Genomic DNA, 12,564 nt, shown 5'->3' on the forward strand with positions numbered 1-12,564 from the left:
CACTCACAAAGCAGAAATTATCTGATTTGCAAGGTTTTGTTTTAGATATAATCTAGAGAAAATTCAATTGCTTTCAGATGTCCAAATTTTTTTTTTTTTTTTTTTTGGTTCATATAACAAAGTATTAAGCCAAGTTCCATAAAAATCGTGAGAAATTTTAAGAATAAGAAAAAGTCGGGAGAAATATAATGTAAATCGGGTTGGCGGGAGAGCGGTCTAAAATCAGGAGTCTCCCACCTTAATCGGGAGAGTTGGCAACTCTGAGACAACTTTTCATTTTCTAGACATTTTAGCTATAAATAAAGTTTCAAAGTCCAAAGGATAAATATTTGAATCAAAAGATTTTTTCTTTTTAATTGAGAAAGAAATAAACCACTCCAGCAGCGCTTATCCTGTACCACTGAGTCGCCTGATTCTTATATCGGGTGCAAAATCTAAATCATATTATTTAGAGTTTTTAACAGGGCTGTGGAGTTGGAGTCAGACACATTTGGTGGTAAAAAAAGTTGGAGTCACTAAAAAGAGGTAAACTCCGACTCCAGTTTTTGTTAAACAGTTTGAATTTGAGATGAAATTTAAATGAATTGAAAAAAATTAATGACAAGCTGAATTAATATTTTTATTTATGGACTATATGCATTAATAAATAGTTATTTTCTATTTTATTGACTTATTAATAAATAAATATGAGGGAGGAGGATGGATGCAACATTTGTCATTAGTGATTAAACTGATTCATTTAGTTACAAATCTCACGAGTAAATTTAGGTAAGCAGAAATAGCAGCAAGAACTCCCAAAATTGATGCCATTTTTAGGAAGCGAGCAGGAAAAGGAGCAATTATTGATTAAGCAACGCGATAAGGAATTACATGTTTGATGATAAAGAGGTTGTTAGGATTAAGAACTTTTTTAGAAGACATAGAAAACAGTAATGTTTCACTAACAGAAAGAATGTGGAATGATCTTACAGAATTGGAAACACTTCTTCCTACACCATATATAGCCACAAAAAAGCTGCATCTGAAGAATTGACAAGAGACGAGAATGGAAGAATGTGATGTTTGTTCTCTCTGAAATGGAGGGTTTATTGCAGAAGGAATCATTTCTTCAATGAAGAAAAGAGAAACTAGTTTGCTAGTAAATGAGATCTTGCTGGGTTCAATATATGCAGATCTGAAACACCGAATTTTCTTGGATAACGAACAAATTAAAAAGGCAAAGAAAGCCAACTATGAACTTTCATTAAGAATGAAATTATTCTCAGAACAATTGGATAATTCGAATCAGGACAGTCAAACTGCAGACATTGCAATTAAGTCCCTATCATCCTCTTCGAAAGATGAATTATATTTTGAGAAATATTTTTGGATAATATTGAAAAGGCTAAGGCAAGCGAATGAAAATAAAAAACCAAGAGCCTTTAGGTATAAAAATTAAAAAATACAAACAAGATTTCTACACGGCCTTTGAAGAAATAGAGAAATATGATTGCGCAAGACACCTCTTTTAAAACTTATAAAAATCTATCCTGGTAAGTTAAAAGAAGTAGCCCTAACAGTAACAGCTCTTCCTCCTACTCAAGTTAATGTGGAAAGACTCTTCTCAGCTTTAAAGTTTATCAAATTGGATCTATGGCCATCCAACAAAGAAGGTCTTGCTGAAGCTATACTGTTTCTTAGAAATAATCAATGGCAGTTTTTACATTTCATAATAAATGCTAATTAATATAAATAATTTGCTATGCCATCATTTTTTTTCAGTAGCATTTATTACTTCCTTTATATTAAAAAAATAAGCTGTATCCCATGTGTATATGTTTACATATATATATATATATATATATATATAAATCTACTTTAAGATGGTAAAACTTTTATAGGCTATAATTCAAATTTTTTTTTAATTTATAAAAATTATTTTAAAATAAATAAAAAAATGGGTGAATTTTATTTGGAATAAACTTAAATTTTGAAATGCGGAATCAAAACCATTTCATAAAAAAGAGTAATTAATTAATATATTAATTAATTAAGTAAATTAATTAATATATACCAAATTCAATTTAGGAATTTCAATTGAGGAGCTAAAATTTTGGGAGCTAATTTTTTAAAAACTACTCATGCAATTTTTACAAAACTCGGCAGTCTGGCATAATTTGAGTAGTAAAATCGAAATATGGAAAACAATTGGTATGTTATTTCAGAAATGTCTATTTTCTGTCAAAATACCTATGTTAGAATAATGCTATATATAAATCCAATATACATCCTAACTCGTGCTTTTGATACATGAAAAATGCAATTTATATTCTGTCAATCAACCCAGTACGACAAGAGATATAGAACTGTCCCCCCTTTTTTTTTGTGCAGTGTACATATCGAATAAAATTAACTGATAAACATTTTGCAATTAAGCAATTGAAATAAATATTAATACTGAAAAACAATAATAACAAAAATACATAAAAGACGTTTTAACATCATATGTTAGATATTAGATTAAAAAATATATAATTTATAAGCTAAAAAGTTACTTTAGGTAATTTATCTGCTTCTTTTTCATTTGCATTTGCATCAGCTAATGAAGAAATCAGAATATTTTTTTCATTTAGCTGTAATTTCAAGTCTTCAATCTTCCGCTCATAGCCTTCAGAGAGATTCTGACATTCTTCTGTTTTCTTGTCCAGTTGTTTTTTGGCCTGCTCTAGCTGCCTTTTTAAAAGTAGCACTTTACCACGAGAATACTGATCTGAGGAATCTGAACTAGAAGTGTCATCAAAATCACAGTCTTCTTTCTATATAATAGAAAATATAATACAAAATAGAAAAAAAGAATTCATAAAACTATCTGCGGGAAAAAAACTGCAGTTTGTATTAGAAAAATTCTGATGTTATACCAATATTGTAAGAAATATTAAGTTTTATTTATTCATGATTTATTAAAAATTTATATTTCTACTTCTAAATTATCTGTTAAATAAAGTTTAATGATCATTATTGTAAAGCTTTTCACAAAAATTATATTCAAATATTTTAGAAATAAATATTAAAAATATATAGATTGAAAAATAATTTAAAACGATATATCGTAATTTCCGGAAGACATGCTGCGGCGTTTAAGTGTTTAAAACTTAAATTTTCAGTGGGTATGGCATTTCTACCCATGTGGCATTTAGGTGCACTAAAAATAAAATATTTCCTATGATGGTCATTGTACATAGTTTGGATGGCCTTGTCATTGTGCATAGACTGGTGCTGTACCCACACAAAAGACCACTCAGTTGTTTTTTGCGAAAGTTATTTTGTTGACATTCTTTCCCTTGAACAGACCTACATGCCTTATTCACCCTAAACAAGATCTCAGAACAATAACATTCTTCCCCCTTGCAAATCAACATTCTCATCAGTTTGAATAGTCTCTCTCCTCTGCCATTCGATGAATCTTCCAGGACCCATCCTCTCCCAACCCCTGCCTTTTCTGCAATTTTTTTCAAAGGCGGGCACGACTCCCACACCTGAACTTGCAATAACGAACTCTGACATATTTCCCCTTCAGCATGAATCGATTTTTCTTGGCATTCTGCCAGATACAGATCCCATCAGTTTGGGTACAAGTACTTATTGGATAGTTTTTAAGTAAGAAGGGAGCGGAAAATTTTTGAAAATGTCACCTAAACGGCACAGAAGCTATACTGCTAGTTTTAAGCTTAATATAATTTCACATTCTGAACAAATTGGAAATTGAGCAGCAGCTTGAGAGTTTGAAGTGGACGAGAGATGTATTCGACGTTGGAGAAATGAAAAGAACTTCTTAAAAATGTGCCACAACAGAAACGAGCCAAAAGGTGGCCAAATCTAGAGGACGACTTGCAAAGTGGATAAAGGAGCAGCGAGGAAAGGTAATGGCTATTTCGACTGTAAAAATATGCTTACAAGCGAATGAACATAAATGATTTCAAAGGAGGTGTAGCAGATTTATGAAAAGAAAAAATATTTCTGTGCATACTAGAACAACAGTCGGGCAACAATTACCAATGGACTGGCAGGATAAAAAGGCATCTTTTCTAAAATATGTGACAGATATTACCGACCAAAAAAAAAAAATTCTTCGTTCACAGATAATAAATATGGATGAAACGCCGTTAGCTTTCGACTCTCCTGCAAACAGAACTGTTGATGAAACTGGTGCAAAAACTGTATCTGTGCTTACGAAGGGGCATTAAAGAACGTCATTTGCATGTATTTACATGTGTGTTAGCTTGTGCCGGAAATGGTGACAAGCTAAAGCTGATGATCATTTTTAAACGAAAGACTATTCCGAAGGGAGATTTTCCTAATGACGTAATTATTTGTGCAAACGAGAACGGCTGGAGGTGCGAAACAATCATGCATGCGTGGCTACAAAATGTTTGGCAGTGTTGTATGGAATCTTTTTTCCAACCAAAAGGGTTATTGATAATGGATTCCATGCGTGCTCATTCACTTGAGTCGGTGAAAACCAAATGTCAAAAATTGTCTATGACCGAAGCAATAATTCCTGGTGGTTTGACAAAAATCTTACAACCGTTAGATTTGTCAGGTAATAACTCCTTCAAAGCTGAAATCCGAGAGCAGTGGGAGTGTTGGATGAGTGAAGGATTGCATACATATACCAAAAGCAGTAAAATGCATACAGCATCTTATGAAGAAGTTGCAAAGTGGGTAGGAAGTGCGTGGAAATCGGTAAAAACATCGTCAATAATAGCAGGGTTCAAAGAAGCTGAAATTATATCCTTAGATAAAGAGACTGTAAACCAAGAGGATGAATGTGACGATCTGGAAGACTTGGACTTAGATCAGGATTTACTAAATCTTAAATAGTGAAGAATCAGATTTTGATGGCTTCATATGATGTATAGTTTGCTGTAATTCCTTTTGTAAGTAAAATTTCCTTTTGTCATCCAAATTTAATATTTTATTGTTGCAACAATTTTTATTATATAGTCTGAGTATTACAAATATGGACTTCTTTAGTGGGTAAATATAAGTATATACGTGAAGGTAAATATATTTTCCACATTTCTTACCTTTAATTTATTTTTGAATTATGGTTTCATTTCATACATTTTTCTTAACTGGTATGTCATATATCAGGACTTAGGTTGAGATTTTGCATCTATACGGCCCATGACGATGTCACACGCAATTTAATCTATTGTGTCGTTTCTGTGTGATTTAAATTTTTTTCCTGCCATTTTTCTCGAGGGCTGCGTTTCCGCTGATGCGGCCTTTCTTCCGGAAATTACGGTAGTTTATGCTTTAAATTACATTAAAAAACGGATTAACAAATTATCATGCAAAATTTAAGGAAATTAAATAACCTTCAGTTTATAAGCAAATAGGGAGTGCTACATATCATTTGTATTATTTTTTCCTTATGAAGCAAATATTTCTATTTCTTACTTCTTTTATTATTACAAAATGCTAATTACATAAGAATGAATAAAAATGGTGTTATGAAGCTTTACATATGGTCAAGAACATAGTCATAAATAATAAAGTACAAATGCTTAATCCAAATAACTAAAATATATATATAGTACAAAGTCCATAACCTGGACGTCCATTATCCAGACCTCAAAGCCACATTTTTTTTTTTTTTTTTTGTATGCATGGGCGTAAAGAATGTGCATACATTACGCACCCTATACTTCCACAGTTATAACACCTTGGTTTATTACTCTTATTAGGTATAGCACTGCTTTATTTTGTGTGTTAGTACTTGAATAACCCTTATTCTTCGTATCTGGAATGCGGATTTTCTCATAAATTTTTAATTTCTCCATGAACTGAGAAATAGTTTTACACCCATACAAAATAATTTTGTTACTACTCTGATCGGGTATCCCATTGATTACATAATTAAGAATTGATGAATCATCAACAGAACCGCGACTGGGTATTTCACGCTTGGCAATTAAATATTCAGAAAGGCTCCGTCTTTGATATGATTTAAATCAATTTCCTCGTCATTATAAATATCACGAATACACATCAAATAGTTTTCTGGTTGCAATTTTCTAATTTCGACTATGCGTAATGTATGCCTTACACATGCGCGTGTTGAAAGAAATGTTTAATAAAATAAACAAATAAATATTAGGCCTTTTTTTTTTTTTTTTTGTAAAGTTTGATTCCCTTTAGGTCATAATTGCTCTTTATTTCATAAATTACATTTTCATGTTTTTAATTGTATAATTTCTGTATGCTACCTTACCAGACTTAAATTGATGATCTATAATTTGGAAAACCCCTAATATGGAATCGCCGAAGTCCCGACGAGTCCAAATTACGGACTTTGTACTGTATATATATACGAGGGCTATCCAGAATGTAGATTACGTTTTGGAATAAAAAAATAAACAAAGTATAGGAAACAAATTTTATTATATACAGATGAAAGCCACACTCAAATACTACTTTTCTACATAGTCACCATACAATTTAAGGCATTTATCATAGCGATGTACGAGCTTGGAAATTCCTTCGTCGAAAAATTCGGCCGCCTGCGCCTTCAACCACTTCGTTACCTCTTCTTGCAGCTGTGCGTCGTCATCAAAACGCTGCATAGCCAGCCACTTCTTCATTGCTGGGAATAGGTGGAAGTCACTCGGTGCCAGGTCGGGACTGTACGGCGGATGAGGAAACAACTCCCACTTAAAAGATTCAAGAACTTTACGAGTGACATTTGCCGTGTGGGGCCGGGCGTTGTCGTGAATCAACAAGATCTTAGAGCTCAACATTCCTCTGCGCTTGTTTTGAATTGCTCTTCTGAGTTTTTGGAGAGTTTGGCAATACCTTTGAGAGTTTATTGTAGTGCCTCTTTCCAGGAAGTCCACCAAAATTACACCTTTTCTGTCCCAAAAAACAGTCGCCATCATCTTCCTTGCCGACATTGTTTGCATGCATTTCTTGGGTTTTTGGGGAGAACTTGTGTGCCCCCACTGCATTGATTGCAATTTCGTTTCACAGTTCACATGTTTCACCCATGTTTCGTCACCAGTAACGATGCGATCGAGTAAAGAGTCACCATCCTTATGGTAAGCGTCCAAAAAGTTCAACGCTGCAGCCATTCGCTGATTCTTGTGGTCCTCTGTCAAGATTTTTGGAATCCATCTTGCACAAAACTTGTGGTAACCAAGCTTTTCGCTGATGATTTCGTGCAACAAACTTCGCGAAATTTGTGGAAAACTCAAAGAAAGTTCCGTTATTGTGAAATTTCGATTTTCACGGACTTTAGCATCGACTTTTTCGAGAAGTTCGGCGGTCACTATGCTGGGTCTCCCACTTCGATCTTCGTCGTGAACATTGGTTCGGCCATTTTGAAATCTTATGACCCACTGACGCACTCCACCTTCAGTGATAATGTTGTCCCCATACACTTCACGAAGCTGCCGATAGATTTCTATCGGTTTACAGTTTTTTGCAGTCAGAAACCTTATTACTGAGCGCACCTCGCAGCTCGCGGGATTTTCAATTAACGCAGACATTTCAAACCGTCACAGTATCTGAACGGAGCACAGCACGAACCTCTCACTAGCACGGCTAGATGCAGACTGAGCTGCGCAACGCTCTGACCCCAAGATGGCCGCGCTAGCCCCGCCCCTAGCGGACACAGACGGAAACGTAATCTACTTCCTGGATGGCCCTCGTATGAGATGACGTTGAGATAACTTCTTATATTCTTTGAATTACAAAACTGTTACAGGAAAAATGAAATTACTTCACAGGGATCAGTGTATATATATATATCTTCAGACTAATCATCTTATAATGTTGTAACAGCATAATGATGCAATTCCTGATTTAATTTATATATAAAGTAATTTCTGATGTAACTTATATGTACAAGTAAGTACTCATGAAGTAATTTTTCTTATAATGCAATTTTTGACCCATGCTTATTTTAAGAAGGTTAAAAAAATAAAAAGCAATCTGCAATGTTTTAAATTATGCAATAAACAATTTATTGCATAATTGCTTTAGTACATACAACAATCAGAAAATATGGAAGTGCTTCCTGTACATGTAAATTATACTGGTTGTTTTAAGGATAAATGCTATCACTCACTCAGTTTGAAAAAACATTGCAGTTTTTAAAATTAATAATTTTATCAGACTTTCCTGTAATTTGAAAATCATCTATAGTGATAAAAAGACACCTTTTATTAAAAGAGACACATATTTATCTAAAGTTAAAAATTGTGTATATTTGCATATTTCCTTAAAAGAAAAAAGAAAGGTCTTTAAACAGCAATGAAAAATTGAAAATATGATAGTTATTGGTAAATAATATACTAGTTTCAAAAATCAGTTATACCTAAAACTTGATATTTATTTTAGATGTTTGTTTTGTTCTTGCTCACCAAATTTGTTTCAGACAGCTCTTAAAGGACAACCACATGCTGATATATAAGCCATAATAATAGCTCTACTGGTTCTTGCTGGCATGTACTTCAAAAAATGGTGCTGTGATGTTTGAGTTACTAAAACGAGTCATAAACTACCAAAATTCTTTATGATTTAGGCACCAAAAAGCTTCATAATCGTATGTATCAGACGTGAGATACTTAAATTCCTTAGTAATAGAATAGACATTGTTTGCAAGACTTTACATAAAATTGAAAACTGATAAATGTTTAATAGATATAAAAAAATCTAATTGTTCCAAATGCAATGAGTTATACAGAGATCTCATATAATGTGAATACAACAGTGATGCTAATGACTGGAAAGACAAATTTTAGAATTATGGTCTGAGAGCATATGCAAAGCACAAAAAAACTTATAATAAAAACAGACTATTATGGATTCTAATATTTTTATATCTGTACCATAAAAGAACGGAAGACTGGTGGGGGGGGGAACTAAATCATTACTATCATATGAACAGACTGAACATCTATGCATAACCATCACTGATTAGAAAACCAGTCATCAACAGCATATATAGTCAGTTATGGTGATACTATTACTATTAAACAAAAGTTCTGTTGTAGCATAAGACTGAAATGAAAGAAATGCAGCAGGAAAAATTGATTTGTTCAAAACAAATAGGTTTTTAAAACCAGCATGTTTATATCTCTCTCCTACAGCAAGCAATATTATCTGGGAAAAGCATTGATTAGTTACAGATTTGATTCCCTGAAAGAAAATGGCACCAAATACTCTTCTAAATTATGTCAAGATAATCTTGTGGATAACTTAAAGAACTCAAAATAATACACTATCAGCCCAGACCTTAAAATGCACTGAACTTTTACTTTCCCCCATGGTGAATGAGTTACCAGAAATAGTTACAAAATTTCATACTTTAAAACTTTTCAACAGTAAAACTTACTTTGAAGCCTATTATAAAAAATAAAAATAACATATTCAATTTAAAAGTGGACTATAAGCAACAATGTCAGCTAAGATTCTGTTCAAATGGGATTTTGCTTTCATTTTAATGTCTCCACAGGAATTCGCATAAAAAAGAATTAGATAAAGTATAACTAATATAACAGATTATTTGAAACATATACCTTTCTAAAGAAAATTGTATGTGCATATTTCCTACAATGGAAAAGACTTGTAAATTAATTTTTGCAATATTATAATATAAAAGCACATTTTTATTAGTTTCAAAACAAGTATTGAGCTGTTTCCAAACCTATGGACAATAAAGCAAGCTTGTAATTACAAAGAACTTTAGATAGAAGTATGTCAGTAACACACTATGGCTAAATTCATGATAACTGTTGAAGTCTTTCTTTTAGGAAATAAAGTCATATTAGCATGCCAAATGGAAGTAATAAACATATTAATACAAGGGAATATTATGAAAATTGTTACAGAATAGCTTCAAAACCCATCAGAGGTAAAAAGAAAGATTATGAAATATAAATCTTAAATTAAGAAAGTGAAATGATTGAATTTTACGTGACTGAAATTTACTACTTTGATTAGAAATTTAAAAAGGAAGAGTTTAAAAATGTTTTTAACATTTTTTAAATTTAAAAAGATATATCTTACTTTTGAAGTCTTTTCCTTCTCATGTTCTTTGATCTGGTTTGTCAAATTTAATACTTTTGCTTTTGACTGCAACTTAAACTTCTGAAACTTCGATGCTAGTTCCTATGGTTTAGCACAAAAAATTACGTTAAACTGGATATTTTATTAAATAATAATGATATGTTTTACAAATAATGAAACAAATGTCAAATATATAAGCAATGAGTTGTTGTAAGTAAACCAGCAAATTTTATTAATGATTAAATAACTAAATAGTAAACGAAAGCAACAGAGCTATCTAATCAAAATAATCACAGCAGCATAAATGCTCTGCTAATAGTGAATGAAGAGTAGATAACAATGTTTGAATAACACATAGTCTCTGAAAATGATGAAGCCCACTACTGCGTAATTTAAAATCACATCATTAATAAGCATTTCTCTTTCCAAAAATTTTTCAAGTGCCTAATAAAATGTAATCAGCTGTTAAAAATAAATTTTAAAAAAACTGAAAAATAAAGCAAGTGAAGCACAGATTCATATCCCAAGCAGTTTACTTGCTATGTGATTGTCATTGTGATAGGGATTTAGTTCAGCATTTTCTTAAAAGGGGGAGGGAATCTATCGGAAAATTTTAGCTGCGTATTGTACAGTTTATTTTAAGCTTTTGCAAGTTCACATAGCACCAATTTTCCTATTACAGTATGTTTAGATGAAAGGAATGAACAACACCAGCTAAGGGACACAATATAATAATAATAATAATAATAATAATAATAAAAGATAAATGCATATAATAAGCATTATACCTTTTTGGATTCAGATTTGGTCTCTGGAGCTTCTTTCATCTCTCGCTCAGTGAGCTGAATCCCAGAAATTATGGCACAATATCCACTTGTCATCCAAAGTCATAATACATTGTAAAACTCATATCTATCTCTTTCGTGGATAGAAGAGCATATTTTGAATTGCTTTATAATATTCTAATACAGGGTTTCTTAAACTGGGGGTCGCGGGACCTGCAGCAGGGGGTCGCCAATAATTTTAGCAGTTATTTCTTTAACTTATTATATAATAATTTTACAATTACCAAATATTTTTACACAATGTATCTGAAAATAGATAAAGATAAGACAATACAGAAAAAGGAAAAGCAAAAACATTTTGATGCATTTTTTTTATAACAGAAATGTTCATTTTCCTTGCTTTGCACGTGATGCTGTCCTTTCGTCTGTTACTTATTTAAAATTTTCACATTCTATGTCTTAAAATGAAAGTTAATGACCTAAAACTGCAAGTATACTGTAGTACAGTATACAGTTATACTATAGTACAAATGAAAAAATTGGCAGTTTCACACATGCGTGTGTCATATTTGCGCAATACTTATGGGGCCCTACAAAATTTTTGTGAATATTATGGGGTCCTGGGGGTCACGAAAAAATCTCAGTGATAAAAAGAGGTCGTGACTGAAAAAAGTTTAAGAAACCTTGTTCTAATAAGTTAAGTCTTTGCTGCACTTGCTTTTCAAATTCTCTTGCCTGACCAATGAAATAGTAATAAATAGCTCAATGATGTGAATTAATTTGTTAAGATATCTATCATTCTGTTTGCTGTGGACCTTCTTCAATCACATATTATAATTTCATAGAGATGTAACGAGAGCAGGATCATGGGAAGACAGATGATGGACATGAGTACATTTTAAAGGTTTGAGTCTCCTACTCTATTAGATAAATGCCAAAAGGTTCATTTAGAAGCATTACCTCAATAAAATGCTTTATGAATAATTTTGGTTGAAACTACAGCAGAATTCCCAGATTTTTAATAAAAATGGTTCTTAGTTAACTTCATTCCATGATTAGCAAGGATTCCATCGTTTCATCATAAACATCATTCTATGATTTTTCATTTTGATCACAGAATGAAGTTTAAAGATGGTCACTGGTAGATTTTATTCCTTGACTGACAACGATTCCATCGCTTCATCATAAACATCATTCCACATTTTTTTTCATTTTGATCCTGGAGTTTATGATTTCATCCTAAACATTTGTTTATTATGAAAACAATTATAATTTTAATGCACTAAATCTAAAAATAATCAGTTTGATAAGAAAAAAGATTATACATCGGGGGGGGGGGGACAGAGGGAAATTCTTTCAGAGATAAAAAATTTCAATTGTGAAAATAATGCTTACGAAGAGAATTAAATAGAGTTCAACTCTCACCTATAAAATTTACGAATCATAAAAGCTCAGACACAGTCAATGTTACCTTTCTATACTTCTGCTGAATTTCCTTAATTTCCTTTAATTTTAATTTCTTAATTCCCTTAATCCCTTAATTCCTTTAATTTAATAATTCCCTTAATCCCTGCTGAATTCTCTTAAATCCCATTTTATTTACACTTTACATGGTGATCAATTTTACTACAACAGGCAAACAAGTAAATGATTAACATTAAGAAAAAAAAATCTGAAAAGGAACTGTCGCTCAGAAGGGCCCATTTAAATTTTAATATAGTTTATC

The 12,564-nt window shown here is 32.0% G+C and overlaps 1 protein-coding gene across 2 annotated transcripts in view; it reads right to left on the reverse strand.

The window, feature by feature from the left end:
* Positions 1 to 12,564, reverse strand: part of LOC118192388 (uncharacterized) — a 166,753-nt gene that overhangs the window by 130,322 nt on the left and 23,867 nt on the right. For both annotated transcript variants that reach the window (XM_085822103.1, XM_085822102.1), the window contains exons 4-5: positions 10,054 to 10,155; positions 2,535 to 2,795 (exon numbers count right to left, since the gene is read on the reverse strand). In XM_085822103.1, coding sequence (XP_085678229.1) covers positions 2,535 to 2,795; positions 10,054 to 10,155 — 363 coding nt within the window. The remainder of the gene's footprint in view (positions 1 to 2,534; positions 2,796 to 10,053; positions 10,156 to 12,564) is intronic.

This window comes from Stegodyphus dumicola, chromosome 8 (genome assembly GCF_044657685.1).
Source record: "Stegodyphus dumicola isolate Sdum_Otavi_A_Nest chromosome 8, ASM4465768v1".
NCBI lineage: Eukaryota > Metazoa > Arthropoda > Arachnida > Araneae > Eresidae > Stegodyphus > Stegodyphus dumicola.